This window comes from Dermacentor andersoni, chromosome 6, assembly GCF_023375885.2.
Source record: "Dermacentor andersoni chromosome 6, qqDerAnde1_hic_scaffold, whole genome shotgun sequence".
Taxonomy (NCBI): Eukaryota; Metazoa; Arthropoda; class Arachnida; order Ixodida; family Ixodidae; genus Dermacentor; species Dermacentor andersoni.
In genome coordinates, this window is record NC_092819.1 from 175,489,569 (window position 1) to 175,514,799 (window position 25,231).

The following is a 25,231-nucleotide window of genomic DNA, read 5'->3' on the forward strand; positions in this document are numbered from 1 at the left end:
GACGCGGGGAAGGCGAACGACGTGTCAGGACCGGGCGCTCGGCTGGTGGCCTGTTCGACTACCGACTAAAATAAGTGTCTTGAAAAGGTTGCACGTCGGCGTAGGGAGGCGACTGCACCAACCCATCAGAGTGCAGCATGCGGCGGCGGCAGAGTCGTGCAACATGGCCGGGGAATACCGCAGGCATAACATATTGGCCTGTTGTCTTTTGTGCGCCAAGGATTAGCAAACGCAGGAGCAGGTCGATGAACGGGATGACGAACGGGTGGTAGCGGCCGTGGATGTAGCGCAACGAGTGGTTGACGAGGAGGCTGCGCGGCGACGGATGCGTAAGTAAGTGGCGCGGCGACAGGGTACTGCTGATGCTACATAGGTGGAGCCTCAGCAACTTGCTCTTCAATAACCCGCCGGAGCGTAGGGGCAAGCTGTGTAGGAGGCTGTGACGGAAGCGGCTGCTGTTGGGGTAGCTCAGCGAAGGGCATTAGAGAGAGCTGACGTGCAATTGCCTCCAGCACGAAAGCTTGAATTTGTGTGAGCAGGGGGGAGCGATCAGGGAGGACGGTCATGGAAGAGAGCGCCTCGTCAGCCACTGAGGGGCGCCTGGCCAAATCGCACTGCCTTCTGAACTCGTCGTAGCTTTGGCACAAGTTTATGAGCTCTGCTACGGTGCGCGGACTCATGGCGATCAACATTTGAAAAATGTCATCGGCGATGCCCTTCAAAATGTGCTTCAATTTCTCATTTTCGGGCATAGAAGCATACACACGTTTGCACAGGTCGAGAACCTCTTCGATGTGGTGAATGTTTCACCGGGTTGTTGCGCTCGCTCTCATAACCGCTGCTCGGCGCGCAACTTGAGGACGGCGGGGCGACCGAAAACTTCAGTGAAACTGGCCTTGAACGCGGACCAGGACTGAAAGTCGACTTCGTGATTTTTAAACCACAGGTGAGCCACTCCCGCAAGGTAGATGATGACGGCATTTAACTTGGCGGTATCGTCCCATCGATTGTGCAAGGTCACCCGTTCGTATGTAAACAACCAGTCATTGACGTCCTGCTCATCCGCACCGCTGAAAACCGCTGGATGGCGTTGCGGGACAGCGCCAGAGCAGGCAGCGGAGGGTGGCGGCGACGTCGGCTGGGGAGAGGCAGGCATGACGGGAGGCAGAGTCCGAGACCGGAGTTCCAGGGTGTAGATGTTCTTGAATACCCCGCACCTCCACCAATTGTAATGGAGTGTTTGAACAGTTCAGTTGGTAGCGTCTGTTCGTAATCGAGAAGGAAGGTCACGCAGAGCAGGAACAGCTGGTTGCCCGAACGGCTCACGCTCGTGCTAAACACTGGCGATCTGGCTGGCCTACTGGTTCCACTGCAGGAACGGAAGAGACGATCTGGCTGGCCTTCTCCTTGTGCTCTTTTTCTTCATTACAAGAAAAATATGGCACAGGTCACTCCCCGCTGGTAGTCTTTTGTATGCATCTGGCCGTCTCTGTGCGTTGCGATCTCTCTTATCACAATGAAAGACGCAGTGCAAACAGCAACACTTCGGGTGCTTGTGACGGTCCGGCGAGCTGCACTCGCTCGATGTTGACAAAGACGAAATCGGCGACACGCCGCTGCTGGCGGCGGTCCTCCTCGTCGCAATCACACAGCACGGACAGACGTTCCCACCATAACTTTCCGCAACGCCTGCTTGCAGTCGCCCCTAACGCAGCGCTTTCAGAACCACTCCATAGAATAAAGAAGCAACGACCACTCAACGACAACGTACTCGCGCGAGATGCAACGCAACTGCAAAATGGCGTCATGCTATTGACGGCTTCGGCTTTGGATCATTTGTATCCGCACAACTGAGCAAAACAGTTGCGCTAGTTTCGGTTTTCTTTCCTCTCGTTGAAATAAGTTTTGCTCGCTGACAATTTTACGTCACGTAAGTAATGTTCACGAATGAAACAGCCATGAATTTAACACGCGTCTTGAGATACCCGCTATGTTCACTTCGCAGAAGCAAAATTTGCTCGTCCGAGTGTGGTTACGTTTGAAATATCTATCGTTGGGCTGTCGGAGCGTGCTCGAAGTGGGAAGACGCGGCGTATTGTGCTTAATTTGCTCAGCTATAACGGTGCGGCTGCCCTTGATCTCTGTAGAGTGCAGTTTGCTCTGATGTAAGGTAATGCGCTTGAAGCTGCCAGAACTCCGGCATTTCCTCCACAATTTCTTGCGACTACATGCGTTCCGCTGTCACCAAATGCGAGCGTAGTCATTTGGCGGAGATTTAGCAACACATTTTCCAGAAATATCGTTCACCGCTGTATCAAGACGTGGAGAAGCAGCGTTGTTGGTCTTTAGTAAAATTTTCTGTTTATTGCGAATTTTGCGATAGCAGTTATATGGACACAACCATCAAAATAGATCTGTCGATGTTGCCGTGGGCTTACGTATAAAGTCAAGTGCGATAAGATCCTGTCCCGCGCCGTTGGCTGTGCGCTTTAAAGAAAGTGTTCGAGGGTGAGCCGGGCTGGATGGGCGCCCCAAGTCAAGTATCTATAGGAGGTCACGTGATAAAACACGCGCAAGCCGGGGGAGGGAGGCGCTAGTTTAGCGCGCTTCTCCTCCTCTGGCCGTTGCTCTAGCACAGTCTTGCGCCACCCTCGCGCTGTCTTGGAGATAATTTCCGATGGGTGCAAAGCTGGGGGGCGCTCAGATAGCGCAATTTTTCGGAGACGTTTTGAAGGAAGAGGCAGCAGAAGCGTTCGGTCCGCTCTATTCGCGCCCTTCATCACTCCACCGCTGTGACAGCGAGTGTTCGCGGTCATTGAGTGAGATCTGTTCACGTTTGCACGTGCGCGCGTGACCCAGTGCTTGCTAATTTAAGGAGTAAGCGAATGTTTACTGCAGTTTATTCAGCCCATGAAACTACGAACCTTGGTTCGAGCAATTGTTCGTGCAGTGGTTCATGCAGCATTGGGGTGAAACTGCTCGATTTTTGTTTTTATATTTCTGAGGGGTACCAAAGCAGTGTTGCGGACACTAATATTTGTTTCTGGTCACGGAGCGCAACGCACTCCGGTAGCCCAGTGGCTTTGGTGTTGCGCTGCTGAGCTCGAGGTGACGGGTCCAATTCCAACCGCGGCAGTCGCATCCCAACGGGGTCAGAATGCGAAAACGCGCGTATACCGTGCATTCCGTACACGTTAAATAATCCGAGCTGCTGAAAATAAACCTGCAGCTTTCCATTACCGTGCGCCTCATAACAAGATCTTAATTTTGGAACTTAAATCTTCAAAATGTAATTTTACGTCGCGGAATTACATTTACAATCGACACTGTTGAGTGCGCCTACTGAACTTATCTCGTTGCTGTGCTCTCTTTAGTAGCCAGTACTTCTTTTTAGATTTACTTATGGTCTGAATCCAGCGCGACAAATCCAGATCTTCCTTAGCATAGGACACCAGCTATCGCTTAAGCGTGTGGGGTATCAACAAACATGGTCAAGGAAAATCAATATATAGAGTTCGAAGTAAATGCAGAACATGACAAGGATGAAAGCATTATACACCGCATTACAACCAGGACAGGAACCCGAGGGCCTGCCTAAAACAGAAGAGGTTATCTGGCATTTCTTCTCCTGCATTATCATCTTTCTGTCGCCAGGCTCATCTGAATATCAGAGGAATCGCGATCTTCCACGATGACTTTTCGCGTGCTGTTGAGAGTCAAACGACCCATGCGCAAATGTGGACTCTTGTTTTGTGACTCTACTCGCGCAAAAGTGGGTCTTCGGAAGAAAAAAGAGAGACAAGTTGACGTGACTCACTTTTTACTCTCTTCTTTCTTAGAGTGTAATGCGCGGAAATACAGATACCTCTGCCAAAACCAAGTTCATTCAGAGATATGAATTTCAAATGTAACTTTCAACACACGTGTCCATGCCTGTTTCGTTGGCAGCAGTCGCGATGTAGATGATATCGTATGCCGCCATGCGCCGATCATCATCATCATCATCATTATCATCATCATCATCAGCCTGGTTACGCCCACTGCAGGGCAACGGCCTCTCCCATACTTCTTCAACAACCCCGGTCACGTACTAATTGTGGCGATGTCGTCCCTGCAAACTTCTTAATCTCATCCGCCCACCTAACTTTCTGCCACCCCCTGCTACGCTTCCTTTCCCTTGGAATCCAGTCCGTAACCCTTAATGACCATCGGTTATCTTCCCTCCTCATTACATGTCCTCCCCATGCTCATTTCTTTTCCTTGATTTCAACTAAGATGGCATTACCTCGCGTTTGTTCTCTCACCCAATCTGCTCTTTTCTTATCCCTTAACGTTACACCCATCATTCTTCTTTCCATAGCTCGTTGCGTCATCGTCAATTTAAGTAGAACCGTTTTTGTAAGCCTCCAGGTTTCTCCCCCGTAGGTGAGTACATAGCTATTATACACTTTTCTCTTGAGGGATAATGGCAACCGGCTGTTCATGATCTTAGAATGCTTGCCAAACGCAGCCCCAGCCCATTTTTATTCTTCTGACTATTTCAGTCTCATTCGGATCCACGGTCACTACCTGCCCTAAGTAGATGTATTCCCTTACAACCTCCAGTGCCTCGCTACTTATCATAAACTGCTCTTCTCTTCCGAGACTGTTAAACATTACTTTAGTTTTCTGCAGATTAACTGTTAGACCAACTCTTCTGCTTTGCCTCTCCAGGTCAGTGAGCATGCATTGCAATTGGTCCCCTGAGTTACTAAGCAAGGCAATATCATCAGCGAATCGCAAGTTACTAACGTATTCTCCATTAACTTTTATCCCCAATTCTTCCCAATCCAGGTCTTTGAATACCTCCTGTAAACACGCTGTGAATAGCATTGAAGAGATCGTATCTCCCTGCCTGACGCCTTTTTTTATTGGGATTTCGTTGCTTTCTTAATGGAGGACTACGGTAGCTGTGGAGCCGCGATAGATATTTTTCAGTATATTTACATACGGCTAGTCTGCACCCTGATTCCGTGATGCCTCCATGACTGCTGAGGTTTCGACAGAATCAAATGCTTTCTCGTAATCAATGAAAGCTATATATAAGGGTTGGTTATATTCCGCACATTTCTCTATCACCTGATTGATTGTGTGAATATGGTTTATTCGTGAGTAACCTTTACGGAATCCTGCCTGGTCCTTTGCTTGACAGAATTCTAAGGTGTTCCTGATTCTATTTGCGAATACCTTAGTAAATAGGTTGTAGGCAACTGACAGTAAGCTGATCGGTCTATAATTTTTCAAGTCTTTGGTGTCCCCTTTCTTATGGATAAGGATTATGTTAGCGTTCTTCCAAGATTCCGGTACGCTCGAGGTCATGAGGCATTGCGTATACAAGGTGGCCAGTTTCTCTAGAACAATCTGCCCACCATACTTCAAAAAATCTGCTGCTACCTGATCCTCACCAGCTGCCTTCCCCCTTTGCATAGCTACCAAGACTTTCTTTACTTCTTCCGGTGTTACCTGTGGGATTTAGAATTCCCCTAGACTTTTCTGTCTTCCATTATCGTCGTGGGTGCCACTGGTACTCTATAAATCTCTATGGAAATCCTCAGTAACTTGAACTATCTCATCCATATTAGCAATGATATTGCCGGCTTTGTCTCTTAACGCATACATCTGATTCTTGCTAATTCCTAGTTTCTTCTTCACTTATTTTAGGCTTCCTTCGTTCCTGAGAGCATGTTCAATTCTATCCATATTATACTTCCTTATGTCAGCTGTCTTACGCTTGTTGATTACCTTCGAAAGTTCTGCCAGTTCTATTCCAGCTGTAGGGTTAGAGGCTTTCATACATTGGCGTTTCTTGATCAGATCTTTTGTCTCCTGCGATAGCTTACTGGTATCCTATCTAACGGACTTACCACCGACTTCTATTGCGCTATCCTTAATGATGCCCACAAGATTGTCGTTCATTGCTTCAGCACTAAGGTCCTCTTCTTGTGTTAAAGCCGAATACCTGTTCTGTAGCTTGATCTGGAATTCCTCTATTTTCCCTCTTACCGCTAACTCATTTATCGGCTTCTTATGTACCAGTTTCTCCCATTCCCTCCTCAGGTCTAGGCTAATTCGAGTTCTGACCATGCTATGGTCACTGCAGCGCGCCTTGCCGAGCACACCCACAGCTTGTGTAATGCCAGGGTTAGCGTAGAGTATAAAATATATTTCATTTCTAGTCTCGCCATTCTGGCTCCTCCACGTCCACTTTCGGTTATCCCGCTTGTGGAAAAAGGTATTCATTATCCGCAAATTATTCCGTTCTACAAACTCTACTAATAACTCTCCCCTGCTATTCCTATAAACCATCCCATATTCCCCCACTGACTTGTCTCCAGCCTGCTTCTAGCCTACCCTGGCATTGAAGTCACCCATCAGTGTAGTGTATTTTGTTTTCACTCTACCCATCGCCGATTCCACGTCTTCATAGAAGCTTTCGACTTCCTGGTCATCATGACTGGATGTAGGGGCGCAGACCTGTACAACCTTCCTTTTGTACCTCTTATTAAATTTATCATTAAGTTATTATTAAATTTATTAAGTTTATTATTAAGTTATTATGCGCCGATGCCACGACCTTGTTTTCGCTTCTAAGGAATGCTGTATGTCGGATCAAAGGATGGGACCTCCATAGTCCTGAGGCCCGGACGGTGTCTGTGCCAAGCAGGGTAAGCGAACAGTCGTCTATAGTCTACAGCGGCCGGTAACTTGTCGTGTTCATTACAACGGACAGTCGTAGGCATTAGTTGGCGGGGCGGAAGCGGCCGTCGCCTTCGCCGCTAGTGAACGACATGGTGTAGATACGCCTGAACATTGTGCGCCCATCGTTTCCCTTCTGAATGGTATAGGTGCAGGTGCTCACGCGACTGAAAACAGTTACCAGCAGTAATTTTTCATCAAGAACTCTCAACCCATTCAGATAAACAGCATCCCGTTTGGCGAACTCCCGCCAGACCTTTCGGATTTTGTTGTTATAGGCCGAGGTGCAGAAGGCTCAGCCGTTTCTTGGGCTTCCACAACAGGGACAGCTAAGCAGTGGCGCGGGCTGTTGTTGAGGCATATTCCTTGAAGAGGAATTCCGGCGCGCTCACCTTTTCGCCGTAGACCCGGGCGGCGCAGTCCACCACTACTTCCGAAACATGGAAGTGCCGTTCACCTGTAAAATGCACATATAAAACAGCAGATATGTTGCCAGTTGCGCTAAAAGGGCAAAGCACTGACACCGCTAGCAATATTGCCCTTCGATACTTCGAACGGCGTTGTAACCACGTGCGACATTTTGGTGCGTCGCGAAGCAGCACCTGCTCGCCAGGTGAGAAGCGTCGCACCTCGATCCACGTATACCCAACACTGTGTGAGATAACGCGAGCTTATCGTTCATTATCTGTTTCGCTCGTAGCAGTCGGCACACCGTAGCTCAGCAGGAACGCTAGTGCGTCTGTAGAGGCGGGCGAACAACGCTCATGCCCGCAGTGGAAAGCAGAACGCCATGGTGATTGCGATGACGGTTCTTGCAGCCACTACGTGTCTCTGGAGACCCTTTTCGCGCGAGCCGCGCACGCGCCAACGAACGGGACAATGGCGGCGCGGACACACTGCGATATTAAATAATAATAATAATAACAATAACAATAATAATAATATTAAAGCCTGTTACACGCTGTGAAAGTTGTCAAAACAGGGAAGCTGGTGGTAGTTTTCGCAAGTTTGAAATCGTGCTTAGGGCGATTTTCATGAGCCTTGTCTCGTTGTCGTTGTCCTTCCAGATACGAGTTTCCGTTCCCGACTCCGCGCACTCTTCAGTTGCGTGAAGTTGTGATCAAAGTGCACTCTCTCACACACCTTGCAGCTGTGGCCGCACTCACGGTCGAGGAATTCTCTCTGGAACCGTCCATCGGTACCCTCCGTGGGAAGAATTTCTCTGCGTCAACGTCTCTGCTCGGCCTCCTATTCTCGAAGTTGAGGGTTAGCTTGCCTCTGCTGTCGCTCGACTTGGGTTGCCTTCTCTTGAAAGGGGGGTGGGGGTGGCTTACCTCCACCGGCGCTTGGTTTGCTCTTCCCCTTCTTGATCCTCGGCGGTAGCGGCTTCCCTCTGTTAGCGCTTTTGTGCGCTTCTCGCTCTCGAAGCTCGGAATTTGCGCGACGTCGGCGCTGCCACTCGCCCCAGCGGAATTAATGGGGCGAAAGGGAGCGCGGCGGCGAAATACCTGCTCTTGTACCCGTGCGTCTAAATGTCGTACAAAAATCCCTCACGTGACCTGATCCTAAGTGCCTAGGGACAGGATCGTTTAGGGACTTTTGAGAAGGCACGATGGTGGCACCATGTGGCGCGTTGAATCTCCGGCCGCTGCTGCGGCCCACGCCGGCCGCTGGTAGCGTGATGTCTCCGCAGTGGGTTCAGTATTTGTTGGCGAAAAGTCGTTCAGTGCAGTGGTGTGGCATATCGGCTTTGGTTTCGGTGAACTCTGGTGGCATGAGACCCGTATTTCTGAAGAATTCAGTGGTGTTGACGATCGAAATATTCAAGTGGCATAGCGCCTCGGGAATGTAATTTGCGAACTGGCGCTGTGCAGCAGCGTCGCCGTGTTCGCCCTTTTCGGGCAGCGTCATCACATCACGCATGCACCTTTACTTGACGGGCGTCGTAGGCGGAGGTATTGTACGTGTTCTTCGCCACGACGTAGGTTACGTAAGTAATATAATGCTTAAGGTGGTGTTTGCTCACAACTGTTCAAGCGTCCTTGAAATGGGGCAGCGCATCTTTTCAATCCTGGGCTGGGCATCGTTCGATACACGTGAAGCTCAGAGTAAAATCCTATACGAAAAACGCCTGAGGAAATTGGACGATAACAGGTGGGCAGCTACGGTATTTAAATACCTATACAGAAAGAGCGTTGACTCACAATGGCGGGAAAGAACTAGGAAGCTAACCAGTGAGTATGCCAGACACGAGGACGGAGAAAGAGAGAGCATTAAAGACAGGTTAAAAACGCTGAAGGTCAAAATTGGATAAATTCAATGGAAAAGAAGTATAGTGTTGAACTATATCGAGACTGGAAACAGCAGATCAGGATAGAAGCGTTTTATAATAACTCAAGAGGCAGTGCCCTACTTTTTGAAGCTAGGTCAGGATGTCTTAGAACGCGGAGCTATAAAAAGAAATTTAACAAAGAAGAAGACACATGTACTGTGTGTGCTAAATCTATAGAAACAACAGAACACTCCATACTAATATGTGATGCTATCCATGCCGATGTCGATGCGGGTACAGTTACGCTTTCTGAGGCCCTAGGGTTAGGAGATAACAATAGTCATGTAAATAAATATGCCGTGGAATTTAGCAGATAGCGATTGGAGGTATGGTGCCTCAAAAGCGGACAGGTGACATAAGTTTAAAAGTGTAGGAAGACATAGTTAAAGAAAATGGCGAATTTTAATGACTTACAACACAGTTAAACCAAAATAAAAAGCTGAACATGGTGGCAACTGCAAACACCCCGTTTCAAAGGGGACGCTCCTACCTTCCATCCATCCATCCGTGTTCAGCGTTATCCGTGACTTCATGTGACTTACTTTTATCGTGGGCTTTACGACAATTATCGCGTAGTGCTGTGAACATAACGGAGCTTTGTGACATCACATGGTCCGCCAGAATTCCACGAACTAAAATGCAGAGTAGGTGTTTAATATTATCGGTACTAAGGGCGCGATAAACACAGTGAGGTGGAGCTTAATACTGTGCCCGGTGATGTTCAGCTGCATCTCCGCCTTTTTTCGCTCTCTTAGTTTTAACAATGGGACGCACGGTTCTGTCCAAAGTTGAGACAAATGAATGTGTATATGCATGTCTGCTAATGAAAATGTCTTCTATAACTTCATCGCATCACATTCGTGCAATGCGATGAAGCAAACAGTGTATTGCGGTGACAGGATCTATGGCAGCCCTAGTTCCAGCTTTGATGTCCCCGTTACCTTGAAGATAGTGCCCCGCCCGCTTTACTATAATCTCAGGTGCTCTCGAACTCTCTATTTGTCGGTATTTTTATTTTCACATGCTGTATGGTCCCACCGCAATACATATATGTATTGAGGTTAAGCTTACTAAAGTTGTCAATGCTTTGACAGTGTCAGATCTAACAGTTTCAGAATGACATGGCCAATATAACAGCCCAGACCTTCACTTTACCAATTTTATTAGGAGTGTGAAAACACTTTTACAGCACATAAAAACAATGTAAACACCTCAAGAGTTGACTATCAAGTAATACTGGAAACTCAAGTCTAGTGGCCAAGGCTGCGGTGAAGTGCTTTTAACACTCAACCGACACACCTTACGTGCTTAAAGATTTCTAGCATATTGATGCAGGTTGATCAGATTTATTGCGATATTGGTTGCTTTACAATGACAATAATATTGGATAAAAGAATGCAAGCGAGCCGTGTCATGCTTGGTTACGCAAACCACATGGGTACCACGAAAACACAAAGAAGGTTTTTGTTTATGCATGCTGCTTGCATCCGCTAATCTAAAGCTCTCTAATGTCAGCAGTATAAAGAGAGGCTGTAGTAATATGGCTTTGAACTTCACAACTCCAATTTTCTATACTCATACAACCTAAATACTGTGCTGTCGTGAAAGCATCTACGTAGCTCATTGCCACATTTTGCGACAACAGCAGTAATCATTCAGTTAAAGTTGCCTGTCTTAATATTACTCCAATAATTCTTTAAGCAGTTAATTTTTAGGCACGAAGCATGTCATGCCCAACTAGAAAATTAACCGCACTATAAGCTACTATAAGTACCTAAAAACTCGGCAGTCTTCTGAAGTCAGCTTGATCTGCAGCTCCTAAAATTGGCTATTATTGAATTAGGGCAAGGAAAGAACAGCTTGAATAAACAGATGTCTCATCGGAAAGTTGTGGCAGTGTGCTGCAGGCTAAGGCAGTCAAAGAAAGCCGTTTTGGCATTGGTCCCAAAACCAGGCACCGCACCGGAGGCGACTTCACTATCGTATTATTTCATTTTATTACCTTAAAAACCCCTTGATAGGGGTATTACATAAGGGGTGGGAATACATTAGTACATAATTTGCATAAAACATAACTGAACACGCAAACAACAACAAAAAACTACATGTGCTAAAGTGTTACATGCGTCACCGTAAATACATGGACCTAAGTAATACAAACTACAGTTGCACCAGCATATAAGTCTGTTAACACAAGTCATTTTCATTGTGAAAAGTGCGCAGTGACACTCTCCATGAACGTACAAGGGCAATTGCTGGCGGAGATTTGCTGGGGCAGGGTGTTCCAATCTGTAGCCGCAAGGCAAAAGAATGAGGCGGAAAAGGTAACAGTGCGCATGCGAGGGCGGCCCACTTGAAAAGTGTGGTGTGTACGATGAGATGTTCGGCCTGCGGGGGAGGATATAGGGTGGTTGATTAAGCGAGCTGTGATAAAACTTATGAAAAAGTGAAAGGGTTCCAGTGCGCCGGCGCGTACAAAGGGGAAGTAAATTCAATTCTTTCTTTAAGTAAGATATGCTTACGTCATATGAATAATTAGAATGGATGAACCTTGCGGCGTGGTTTTGAACAGCTTCGAGTGCGTTAATGAGATATGTTTGATGTGGATTCCATATGGCGGATGCATATTCCTGTTTCGGTCGGACTATTGACTGGTAGGCCAGTAGTTTAACAGGTTTGGGGGTCCGTTCTAGATGACGCTTGAGAAAACCCAGCGATTTGTTAGCAGATTAAATGATGTTACTGATGTGTGTTCGCCAGGATAACTCGTTAGATATAGTAACACCTAGGTACTTGTAAGACTGCGCCGCACACATGGGAATGTTATTAATTGTGTATTAGTAAGGAAATGGGTCGCGCCGACGAGAAAATACCATCAAGTTGCATTTCTTAGGATTAAGTTCCATTAAGCACCGGTCGAATCATTGCTGTAAACAGTTAATGTCCTCCTGAAGTAAGTCTCGATTAGATGTGCTAGTAATTGTTCGATAAATGACGCAGTCGTCTGCGAACAAACGAACGTTGCAAGACACGTGCAGGGGTAGGTCATTATAGTATATTAAGAAGAGCAGGGGTCCAAGAATAGATCCTTGCGGTACACCGGAAGGCACTGGTAGGTGGTAAGATGCACGGTTGTTAAGTGTAACGAACTGAGATCGGTTTGTCAAGAACGCTTCAATCCATCGCAAAATGTCGGGGTGAAGGTTCGCAAGAGAAAGTTTTAGTAGTAAACGTTGGTGTAGTGCAGCGGTGGCGTAGAGGTAGAACACCCGCCTCGCGTGCAAGAGGTCCGTGGTTCGAATCCCGGTGCCGCGAATTTTCCACTCGTATAAAAAAATCCCGGTGTTGATAAAACTGCATAAACAGGCCTGGAGTGTGGCCTGATCCCGGTGACCAGAACCAGTAACGCACTCCCTCACCAGAGTAGGATTGGCTACCCTGGTGCAGTATTTGGCCACAACCTCCTATATGAACACAACAATCAAACCCCGGCCCCTCAGTCCCCAGCAGCTGCGAAGCAACTGACCACGGCGGCGGTCAGACCTGCGACGCAGCAGAGGGTGCTAAGAATCCCTGGCTCCGGACAGGCAGCGATTGGAATATCAACCTGGCAACGTTTAACGCTAGAACGTTATCTAGTGAGGCGAGTCTAGCAGTGCTATTCGAGGAATTAGAGGGCAGTAAATGGGATACAATAGGGCTCAGTGAAGTTAGGAGGCCAAAAGAAGCATTACAGTGCTAAAAAATGGCCAGGCTTAGCTTGGTTAAGCGAAGAATGCGTTGCATATTGCGCGGTCCTGATTGAACGCGCCGGCGCAGCGCCCCTAGGGGAGGAGCGGGGAGTCCGGTGGTGGCTGCGGCCGCGCGCTACCGCGCGAGTTGGGGCTCAGCTTTTCCTCCGTGACGTCACGCGCTGGCGCAGCGCCCCTAACGGGAGGAGTGGGAGTCAGGTGGTGGCTGCTGCCGCGCGCGACCGCGCGAGTTGGGACCCAGCTTTTCCTCCGTGACGTCACGCGCCGGCGCTGCGCCCCTAGCGGGAGGAGTGGGAGTCAGGTGGTGGCTGCGGCCGCGCGCTACCGCGCGAGTTGGGGCCCAGCTTTTCCTCTGGCTGTCGTGACGTCACGTCACGTGGTTGCGCTAAAGGTCAATGGTGGCTGCCCGGCCGCGCCCAAGGACTGAACTGAGTGATTGCAATATGCAACGCATAAAAGCGGGCACGTCCTGTGCTACCGGGGCTTAGCGGAGACGAGAACTAGGAGTCGGATTCCTGATTAATAAGAATATAGCTGGTAACACAAAGGAATTCTATAGCATTAACGAGAGGATGGTAGGTCTTGTTGTGAAACTTAATAAGAGGTACAAAATGAATGTTGTACAGGTCTACGGCCCTACATCTAGTCATGATGACCAGGAAGTCGCAAGCCTCTATGAAGACGTGGAATCGGCGATGGGTAGAGTGAAAACAAAATACGCTATACTGATGGGCCACTTCAATGCCAAGGTAGGCAAGAAGCAGGCTGGAGACAAGGCGCTCGGGGAATACGGCAAAGGAACTAGGAATAGCAGGGGAGAGTTATTAGTATAGTTTGCGGAACAGAATAATATGCGGATAATGAATACCTTCTTCCGCAAGCGGGATAGCCGAAAGTGGACATGGAGCAGCCCGAATGAAGAGACTAGAAATGAAATAGACCTCATGCTCTGCGCTAACCCTGGCATCTTACAAGATGTGGACGTGCTCAGCAAGGTGCTCTGCAGCGACCATAGCATGGTAAGAACTCGAATTAGCCTAGACCTGAGGAGGGAACGGGAGAAACTGGTGCATAAGAAGCCGATCAATGAGTTAGCGGTAAGAGGGAAAATAGAGGAATTCCAGATCAAGCTACAGAACAGGTATCGGCTTTAACACAGGAAGAGGACCTTAGTGTTGAAGCAATGAACGACAATCGTGTGGGCATCATTAAGGACAGTGCAATAGAAGTCGGTGGTAAGTCCGTTAGATAGGATACCAGTAAGCTATCGCAGGAGACGAAAGATCTCATCAAGAAACGCCAATGTATGAAAGCCTCTAGCCCTACAGCTGGAATAGAACTGGCAGAATTTTCGAACTTAATCAACAAGAGTAAGACAGCTGACATAAGGAAGTATAATATGGATAGAATTGAACATGCTCTCAGGAACGAAGGAAGCCTAAAATAAGTGAAGAAGAAACTAGGAATTAGCAAGAATCAGATGTATGCGTTAAGAGACAAAGCCGGCAATATCATTGCTAATATGGATGAGATAGTTCAAGTTACTGAGGATTTCCATAGAGATTTATACAGTACCAGTGGCACCCACGACGATAATGGAAGACAGAAAAGTCTAGAGGAATTCGAAATCCCACAGGTAACACCGGAAGAAGTAAAGAAAGTCTTGGGAGCTATGCAAAGGGGGAAGGCAGCTGGTGAGGATCAGGTAGCAGCAGATTTTTTGAAGGATGGTGGGCAGATTGTTCTAGAGAAACTGGCCACCTTGTATACGCAATGCCTCATGACCTCGAGCGTACCGGAATCTTGGAAGAACGCTAACATAATCCTTATCCATAAGAAAAGGGACACCAAAGGCTTGAAAAATTATAGACCGATCAGCTTACTGTCAGTTGCCTACAAACTATTTACTAAGGTATTCGCAAATAGAATCAGGAACACCTTAGAATTCTGTCAAGCAAAGGACCAGGCAGGATTCCGTAAAGGTTACTCAAGAATAAACCATATTCACACAATCAATCAGGTGATAGAGAAATGTGCGGAATATAACCAACCCTTATATATAGCTTTCATTGATTACGAGAAAGCGTGTCATTCTGTCGAAACCTCAGCAGTCATGGAGGCATCACGGAATCAGGGTGTAGACGAGCCGTATCTAAAAATACTGAAAGATATGTATAGCGGCTCCACAGCCACCGTAGTCCTCCATAAAGAAAGCAACAAAATCCCAATAAACAAAGGCGTCAGGCAGGGAGATACGATCTCTCCAATGCTATTCACAGCGTGCTTACAGGAGGTATTCAGAGACCTGTATTGGGAAGAATTGGAGATAAAAGCTAATGGAGAATACCTTAGTAACTTGCGATTCGCTGATGATATTGCCTTGCTTAGTAACTTGAAGGAAAAAACCAGTCAATACACAAAGGACAAGAGGAGAGGTTCACACCACAACAACTGGTCTATCAACTGAGCTTTATTAGAATCGGTGTAGTCCCAGCAAGGGCAGCAGAGCATTCGCACCCGCATCATCGCTAATCACAGAGCATGAGAAGACAAGAATCGCTTCTATCGTGACCGACCTAGAAATGCAAATTCTTTTTTAAGTAAGCGCACCGAGGTTGTACTAACGCAGTCATCACCCAATAAACTGATGTAGTACGCTTGCAGGATTTCTCGCTCTTCTTTGCCCTTGCCCCTACCAAGAATCGTTACATTGCTGAACAAAGGGCAACAACCACATTCATTGCAATGGCGAGGCAAGTTTGCACCGTTATCTGACCCCATGGAGGAGTGGTACTCACGCAGGTGGTCATTAATACATCGACCAGTTTGGCCTATGTAAAATATTTCACATGTGAGAGGGAACTTATAGACAACCCCATCAGCACATGCCGTAAAACGGTTTTCATGCTGCGTTGCGCAAACGTGGTTCCTAGCCCTGCCTCGAGAAATGCGCGAGCACAGACACGAAAGCTTACAAGGGGCAGAAAACACAACACTTACTCCCTGCTTGGCGGCAACCTTCTTGATGTTGTGGCTCACTTTATGCACATACGGCATAACTTCAAGTTTCCTACGTTCAGTTGCCCCACCATCTACCAGTTTCGTACATTCCTTCTTTAGCCCCTGAAGCAGCGATTCAGCCACCGCTTTCGAAAAGGGCGGAGGGAACCCTGCGGCTTCTAAACGTTAGAATTGTGCGTCAAAGGTACTTTTGATAGCGTGGTGACAGCTTCTTTCGAGTGCATTCCGGAAACAATTCATTGCAATCCCTCTTTTTACAATCTTTGACTGTACAGATCCAAATGGTAAAAGAGCTTTCTTGCCCCTAGGTGAAAACAGCCAGCAAACTGCCCGTCATCAAAGAATGTTAGCTGCAGTTCCAGGAACCTGATGGAATGATTGCTAGGAAGTTCATGAGTGAAATTAAGAGTGCGTGAAGAAGCTTTAAAAGCAGTCAATACATCGTCTACTGCTGCGGGCAGAGTGTCATTTGGTAAAAGCTCTTGTCTTTCTTGTCTTTTTATGCTCTATGATTAGCGAGGATGCGGGTGCGCATGCTCTGCAGAAATTAATCTGCAGAAAACTAAAGTGATCTTTAACAGTCTCGGAAGAAAACAGCAATTTACAATACGTAGCGAGGCACTGGAAGTGGTAAGGGAATGCATCTACTGAGGGCAGGTAGTCACCGCGGATCGGGATCATGAGACGGAAATTATCAGAAGAATAAGAATGGGCTGGGGTGCGTTTCGCAGGCATTCTCAGATCATGAACAGCAGGTTGCCATTATCCCTCAAGAGAAAAGTGTATGATAGCTGTGTCTTACCAGTACTCACGTACGGGGCAGAAACCTGGAGGCTTACGAAAAGGGTTCTAGTTAAATTGAGGATGACGCAACGAGCTATGGAAAGAAGAATGATGGGTGTAACGATAAGGGATAAGAAAAGAGCAGATTGGGTGAGGGAACAAACGCGAGTTAATGACATCTTAGTTGAAATCAAGAAAAAGAAATGGGCACGGGCAGGACATGTAATGAGCAGGGAAGATAACCGATGGTCATTAAGGGTTACGGACTGGATTCCAAGGGAAGGGAAGCGTAGCAGGGGGCGGCAGAAAGTTAGGTGGGCGGATCAGATTAGTAAGTTTGCAGGGACGACATGGCCACAATTTGTGCATGATAGGGGTAGTTGGAGAAGAATGGGAGAGGCCTTTGCCCTGCAGTGGGCGTAACCAGGCTGATGATGATGATGATGATGTTGGTGTGGTACTTTGTCGAACGCTTTTGCAAAATCTAGAAATATCGCGTCTGTTTGGAGGTTAGAATCTAGGTGTGAATATCATGTAAGAAAACGGCCAGTTGTGTTTCGCAGGAAAAGCCTTTGCGGAACCCATGCTATGAAGAATGAAAGTATTTGTTCGAGTCAAGAAATTTCATGATTTCTGTGTACATGACGTGTTCCATGAGCTTACAGGGCATACTAGTTAATGAAATGGGGCGATAATTAGGCGGGAAATTCCTGTCACCTGCTTTGTGGATGGGAACAACCCTCCCCACCTTCCAGTCATGTGGTATTTCAGCAGTTGAAAGTGACTGCGATAACAGCAAACACAGAAACACCGCGGTGACATGTTTAGTATTCTTTAGCAGTTTCGAATTAATGTTATCCACGCCGCCTGACGATGTGAGTTTAAGGTTGTCAATTAACGACGAGATACCATCTGGCGAAAATGTAATGGTTGGCATAACGCTTGTTTCATTAGTACGCGAAGAAAAAAGAAACGTGGTAGGCTCTTCTGTAAATACAGAGACAAAAGCTGTATTAAAAAGGTTCGCGCACTCTACATCGTCGACCGTTTCACCTCCTTCATTGGTAAGTGTTACACTGTGCCTTTCTTGAGGGTTTATCACCTGGTAGAATGTTTTCGTGTTATTGATTGAAAGTTTCCGAAGGCCATCGCCAAAGAATGCATCTTTCGCCTTGCGAATCGCTGATAGGTATGCGCGTTCAGCAGCGTAGTATTTTTCCCATGCACACGTGTTCATCCTGCATTTTGCGGCACGATACTTGCCGTTGGCTTGGCACTTGGCTTTGACGTCTGCAAGTTTGCTTTCCCGAGGACAGAGTACTCAAAGTGAGCTCAATGCACATCACCCACATTGGGAATGCAAAGATGTAAGGCCAACAGGATGCCACTTGACGAAGCAGACACCGCAGACCTCAAATTAACGAAGAACACCAACTATCCCAATGGCCGCACCTTCCATTCAAACCAGAAGGACAGTACGCTTACCTAGCATAGGCAACTGGGGCCTTCATCCAGAGTGTCAGTGCGACTCTACACCAAGAGGAGGCGACCATTATCCGATATAACACTTGACGAAGGTGCGAAAATGTACCACATTTAAAAAATCAGGGTATCAGGCTGGGAGCATTTCCGTGATGCACTTGAGTCTGCAGAATGTGAAGGTGTTGAAGAATCGCTAGCAACACGCACTCTTTACGCAGTACAAAAAGCGACATACGAACTAGAGTTTACCGAGGCAACATCCAACCCTGACAAGCACCTGCTGCAACTTTGGGGTGAGCAAGCCAAGCTGTATACTTAAATTGTGGCCATACGCAACAAACCCTGATCAATGTTCTGCACAAGACTGAACAGGCAAGATGTCATGTTAAGAAACTTGCGAGAGACTAGTGGATGGACCAATGAGTGTAATTTGAACGCATAGGTCTCGATAAGCTGCGACACATTCTCGGCTCTAACAGGATGAACCAAATACTGTAATACTACTGATCTTCAGTGCACATCTGAGATATTTGAGTGACAAGCTGCAGATGCTTTCCCCGGCCACCTCACAGCGACTGGCCGTCACCAGACATGTGCGCACCTTAATGAACACTTGCCAAGGAAGAAATGGAAAGCCTCTTCACGATGGCAGAACCTGTCATTGCTCTCCAGCATATCAACACTTAAAGCGCACGTAGCAAAGATGCAGTCATCTTGCGGATGTTGAGGAATCTTGCCGAAACAAGAAAGCAAGCACTACTGCTTGTAATCAATGAAATCTGGAATATTGGAATTCCTCACAGAAAGGAAACACTTGGTCATGATGCCACTACCGAAACCAGGCAAGAAACCTGACACCATAGCCAACCTTCCATTAGTCTCATTCACATTGACAGTGTGCAAATTGACGAAGGGATTTTGCTCGCGAGGCTGAACCACCATCTGGGAAAGAGAAGACTATTTCCACCTGTGCCAGATTGGTTTCTGGCCTAAGGTTGACATGTGCGACAATAACCTCTTTCTGCATCAAAGCATCGCCAATGCCAGCCGCTTCGGAGGAAAGATATATGGGTTGTATAGTGACAGTCGAACCAAGAAGGATGTTGAGTACAGTCTGCAACGAGGAGGTACTGGTGGCCTTTCGTGAAGCCTGTCCAGGCAATAGGATTGGCAGTGTTGCCAAAGCCTCTTATGCAACCAAATGATTGAAATATGAAATTACAGTAAACAGCCAAAGACATTTACGATCTGCACAGGTGGAAATGCAGGTAAAACGCGGACCAGCACACTTGGTTGCAGGAGTGATTTGCTGACGAGGTAAGAAGGCGACTTAATAGTTGGTGATAAGGTATACCGAATGCAGGTATGTGCAGTATGTGTATATACAGTTAGGCTAAAACAGATGAATTTTCTTCAAAGCAATATCAAAACCTCATTCTGTTTCAGGATGCCACTCATGTGCTGTAGGTAAATGTGGACAGGGTTATATAAAGCTGCATAGGCAAAATGACTTCTCGATACAGCTGATAAGCGTAATATTTTTTTCTGGGCTAAATTCTTGCTCCTTGAACTCATTCGAGATCATTAAATGTAGCGCCAAATTAGTAGACTACTGCGAGAAAAAAGGCATGTAGTGTGCGCATCTCATTTCTTGTGCTTATGCCAGTCTTCTTTTTTACAGCAATAGCTGCTATGGGCTAACTCCCCTGGTTTTCTTATGTCTACTGGTGTTGTCACTGGAATTCCCACAATTCTTGCTAGAATATTATAAGTAAAGTTCTCATTGTGCTGCGAGGATTCAAACATAGTTACGATCAAAAGATTGGCAGTCCACAATTCTACATTTCAGCCACTCTCCTGAAGGTACAGTCGTCGTGAATACTGATCCCGGAGAGCGTGATCTAGCCAGCAGGTGCCATGATTGGCTAACACCTGCTCAATGTCTGCGTACTGTATATAGAGCTGGCGTCCACACCTTCAAGTTCTTGCACATCCTTTTCCCACTTGTGAAGGCAGTCCTAATTTAATTTTCTGCTTACATGTAATGGCAATAATTGGGTGCATCTGCTTCATCAATCTTCTAGTGCTTGGCTTCTCAGATTTACTGGATGGAGCTATTGGTGTCTTGTTTTCCTCAAGCACAGCGCGAGACCTAGCAATAGGTAGCCCAAATATAGATTTCAGAAAAGCAACACGATTTCAGCAGTAAGAAGCTAAAGGGTTGTTTTGGTGGAGACCAGTGGCGAAGTCTGGATACAAAAGAGGAAGGAAAGCCGTCTTTCCACTTCAACACTGGGAGGCACAACTCCCACAAATAAATACGACTCGCACTTATTTTACTTCTTTAAAGGAGATTACTGACTTGCATTGGCAAGTGTTCACTTCAACAAACACTGCATGAAGTAAGCTTCCTGCACATGTTTCACGAGCTACTGCATCATTGTTTCACATTATGAGTGAAACTGCAATTTCCTTTATGCCACAACTTGTCCAATTTTGTGTTTTGCAGCAGCATGTTAGCAGTGCTATTAAGGCACTTAAACACTCATGAATAGTAGTAGAAAGAAAAAATAAAAGTAAGAAAGCAGTGGCTTTTTGTGCGTAGACTATGGATACACCTAGGGCTCTTATGGTCATTTTTTCCCTATCCGCTAAACCATTCTAAACAAGAAAAGCTTATACACAATTATTATGCAGGGACCACAACTAAACCACAGATATCCTTGGTAAGCAAAGTATATTTATTTGGTGGCATTTTCTGCGGCCCTACTATTGGGCTTTCCTTCCATCCTTTTCAACTGTGCAGGCTCATTAAGAAGTGATGAGACAGTTTGACGATTTTATTCGTTGAAAGATTTTTCGAAACCTTTTTGGGTTGTTTTTTCTTGGTTTAAGACTCTGCACATTGCATTTTAAGGTGTGTATCCGTGTTTGTTGCTTTTTTTTATGTGTAGGGCATGTCACATTTTTACACCATGTCAAGTATGTGGTGCCATAGACTGTTCTTAGATGGAGTCTTGCCTTTTCATTCTGTACAATATGATGTCGGTTTTTTGTGTCCTAGGCCGTTTTACAGTGTGATTGTAGCATTTTGCTAAGTTTTGCCTCTGTCACCCAAGCTTGAAAGATTGCTACCCACTGCTGGTGGCATGAAACGTGACATTTCTTTTTCAATAAAAGGAAGTCTGTCACTTATCCTGTGAACTGCTTGTCTTTTGTCTCTTTGAATTACAATTTGTTGCCTATATTTGCTCTTTTGTTGCATTTTAGATTAGGAATGGTTATCATAATTGACATTTAACCATATTGCACACAATGTGGATGATATGTACTTGCAATATATGGCCACCGTAAATATAATAGAAGTTAATAATTCAAGAATAGTGCCTTTGCATGGTGGTGCCGCCACGAATCGCGGCTATAAGGCACCAGCGCTGCAGGTAGCACTGTTTGTTAAGAATATAGTTCAACTCTACTGCTTTCAAACAACATTGTATTTATCTGCATTTGTATAACTCCAGTTTCTGCGAACACACATCTGGTGGAAGAATGGCTTGCACCTGCAGTTGGGTGCAATGAATAGCCAAATTTCTGCCTGTTTTCATGTTATTAGCATATTAGTAAAGACAGTCGTTTTTATAGTAGCCTGTTTGTCCAGTGTAGAAGCCACTGCAGGGTGTCAGGATCTCGTACACATCTTCAGCTTTGCAGGGGACACAGCATCTGGCACATAGTTTGTCAGAGGCCATGTCTTCGGGGCAAGTTGAGTTTACTCGCAAAGGAAGAACCAAGCTTGTTGGATATGAAGTAAACCGCCTGCATACTCAGTGGCCTTCTTCATATTGTGTGACATATGTGGTTATAGTGACCATTGTTTTATGCATTTCCTGTCCAGCAGTGGTATTTGCTTTTGAAACACTAAGAATAGCTTTCAGCAAGCTGGACAGGAATAACACTGAAAAACCAGCAGATGTTAATTGTCGCACTTATCATGCGAAGCTTTATACAATATGATGAGGGCGTGACTAAATGAGGGTGTTCCTCGAGGCCTTGTAGCACATGTCATGAGTTTGGAGCAACAAGATGTGAAGCATTTTTTTTTTTGATCGCATGCTATAGGCTTAGCAAGTGTGGCCATGGTCGAAGTGCAGCGCATGGTCAAGAAAACAGATATCTATGAGCATCACCCTGGTAAAGGAGACGCTGGGAAAATTAGTGGGAAGCCTGTTGACCCAGTTGCTGCTTTCATCAAGCAAAGTGTGATAAAGTTAAGGAAGTCATCAACACATCAGAAGGTTTTTACATATAGACATTGTGCTAAGGTCATAACACGCCAAGTCTTAGTGCGCAGTCAATGCACGACCAACTACATACGCCTTCTGTTCGGACAAAGAACTGCTTATTGTGACTAACAAGGATGAAGTGGACAACACAAACAGCAGCTCGATCAATTTGGTTGCACTGGTATCAACAGTGTTTTGTAGTGCACATTGCCATACTCCTCAATGCCTTCTTGGGTGAGATCAGCAAGGACCAGCTTGAGGCAAGGGGTAATATACGTCTTTACAAGCTAAAATTGCATGCATGCATGGAGAGCCCATAGTGTCCAAAACGTATGCACTTCACAGGGGCACTGGAGAAGGAACATGTTATTAAAAGTGGGCAAAGACAAGCTTCTCTGCTACTAAACACCCAACACTGTTGCCATGTAACGACCTCTGAAACAATCCCTCTCAAAGAGGAAATCATATTTATGCATCCATAAAGAAGGTAGGCAGGCAAAGCCCCTTCAGCAATGCTGCCAACTTCAAAAGGCCACTTTGCACATCCTGAATGCTTCCTTCTTAGACATTGCTGGATGCAAGTATTCTAGTGTCCAAAAGTTGTCGTTGAGAGCCACTGTTGGTTTGGTGGCAATACAGTTCAAAAGCGATTGCAACAAACCTCCCTTCCTAGTTGGCCTGGATGCTCGCGGTGCTTATGAAGCAACACCAAGGTGAATTCACCAAGCAAGGAGAATGGATGTTTCCAAGCCCTTGTTCGTTTATCACACTGTTCTGCTAGTAACAACCATGAGACCTGAAACCAACAAGCTCAAGTTCGGCACTCGCGTGGTTACTGCGGAGGATGCATAAAAAGCACAAAAACAGAAAACTCGAGGGAAAGGATAAAGCACCATTTAACACTTAACATGGCTGCAGCCCACACCCTTCTTTTATTTTGTCTGGTCGTGCTACATCTTTTTACTATAGATAGGCATGAACTTAGGTGATGTTCCCAATCAGTATCCAATTTTTATATACACTATGTGCCGGTTCAAAGAGGCTCGAAACACTGCAATGGAGGCTTCAAGAAATAAAGCTGTGCTGCAACCATCTCGGCAACATCTCGTCGCACTTATGAACAATGAATCAATTCTCAGAGCATGTGCAGTCCAGCCAAAGGCAGGGAGAGAAATCCGCTTTGTGCTCCTGCATTGAAGGTGAATAACGCGTACCATAATGGTGAATGTGCTTCAGTAAGCTTCCCTGCAAGATGAACTTGTAATGTACAAAGAATTGTTAATGAAGCTTACCACGAGCACAGATGCACTTGCAAATTATATCACAATTGAAAGTAATGAGCACAGTGTTAACCCATGTGCCCTTTCCACTCTTAGTATGCTTTACTGCACGATGCTTATTTACACCCCTGTATTGCGATGTATCAAGCTACAAAAGAATCCTTGCATAATTAGGCTTTTTAGGATTATCTTTATCGCAATACAGCAATATTTCGCGGTGAAGCCTAAGCAACCTACTGCGGTGAAGCATGCTAAAAGTGAAAAGGAGCCACTGTCACTGAACATAATAAGAGTTCTTTATTTATACACTCGAGCACGCGCGGCCTCTCCGGTCGCCTAACTAGACATACTATGCTGGCTGATAGCGGCCCCCTTCCACTTTTAGTATGCTTCACCGCGTAACTAAAATGTACTGCAGCGAAGACGCAGTACATTTGTTTTGAGTGAATAAACAAATGGTTTTTACAAGAGAACAGAAAAAAACGTGCACCATGCATCAGTCTACCACACGGAAGGGCGTCGCAACAAATGGTTGCTGATTCACACAGGCCGTGTAGTCCACTTACCAGTCGTAAAGGGTATTATGGGTAATTCAAAATTTCAGACACACAAATATGGTTATGTTTACGTTCTCACTCCTTGCGTAATATGACTGCCATAACTTCCACAATAGAAAGTAATGTACAACACACAAACGCAAAGAACACTGACATGTATCGTTTTCAGCTCGGTCGTCATGCAAACGACATATATCACGGAAAAACCTGATCATGCTATGTGTTAACATCGTAAACTTCATACTAGGCAAGGAGCTCGCACACCACAATACCGCGACAGCCGCTAATAAGACCAAAACGGGAGCACATGTCTGTGAACGCGCAAACGGAGCCCCTAAGCCACTATGCTTCTCCACCATCCCCGCTGCATGACGGCACCACTCGTTTCAAGCACTATACTCCGAACACACGTTCAGCGCTGAACAGTGGGCGGTCGACGCAGTTGCATTTACATGACTTGTAGCGAGCAGCACATCCCTCGATGTCCGTTAAGCAAAGTCGGACACGGCGACGCCACATCGCGGTTCGCAGAACTTCGCTGCCGAGGCGCTAGGCCACTTCGATATTTCAGTTGTCACCACCGCCGGGTTCTCAAGAAAGCACGGGTCACACAACGCAGATTCGGTACTGCCAGAGCTCACCGAGGCCAAAGCCGCACTGCCGCATCGCCACTACTCACGGCTTTCCGCCAAGTAACACAGAAGCTACAACCAACACACAAGCAACGCACGCACAATCACATGAGCATTGTTGAACAACGCGCGGTCCACAGAACGATCGCGCCGAGGACAAACACGCCACGGCGCCGCTCGGCCATAGAATAAAGAACCAACTCGTAGAATAAAGAACCAACTTTAGAGAAGGGAAACCACAGAACACCTATACAAACTTAGAGAAGGGCAACTGTACCTTCCACAGTGCTACGGAAATAAGCGTAGCGGTGGCGTCGTGAACTAAAGTATGCGACCACAGGTGGCGCTGTACAACAGGAAATAGCGCTAAAGGT

General features: G+C 46.4%; 1 protein-coding gene and 1 long non-coding RNA gene across 3 annotated transcripts in view; both read right to left on the reverse strand.

Annotated features, from left to right (window-relative positions):
• The window catches only part of LOC140219035 (uncharacterized), a 457,444-nt gene that overhangs the window by 239,511 nt on the left and 192,702 nt on the right, over positions 1-25,231 (reverse strand). The gene's annotated exons all lie outside the window — the stretch shown is intronic.
• Positions 1-25,231, reverse strand: part of LOC126523950 (uncharacterized) — a 283,481-nt gene that overhangs the window by 131,997 nt on the left and 126,253 nt on the right. For both annotated transcript variants that reach the window (XM_050172362.2, XM_055066980.2), the window contains exon 3: positions 7,128-7,192. In XM_050172362.2, coding sequence (XP_050028319.2) covers positions 7,128-7,192 — 65 coding nt within the window. The remainder of the gene's footprint in view (positions 1-7,127; positions 7,193-25,231) is intronic.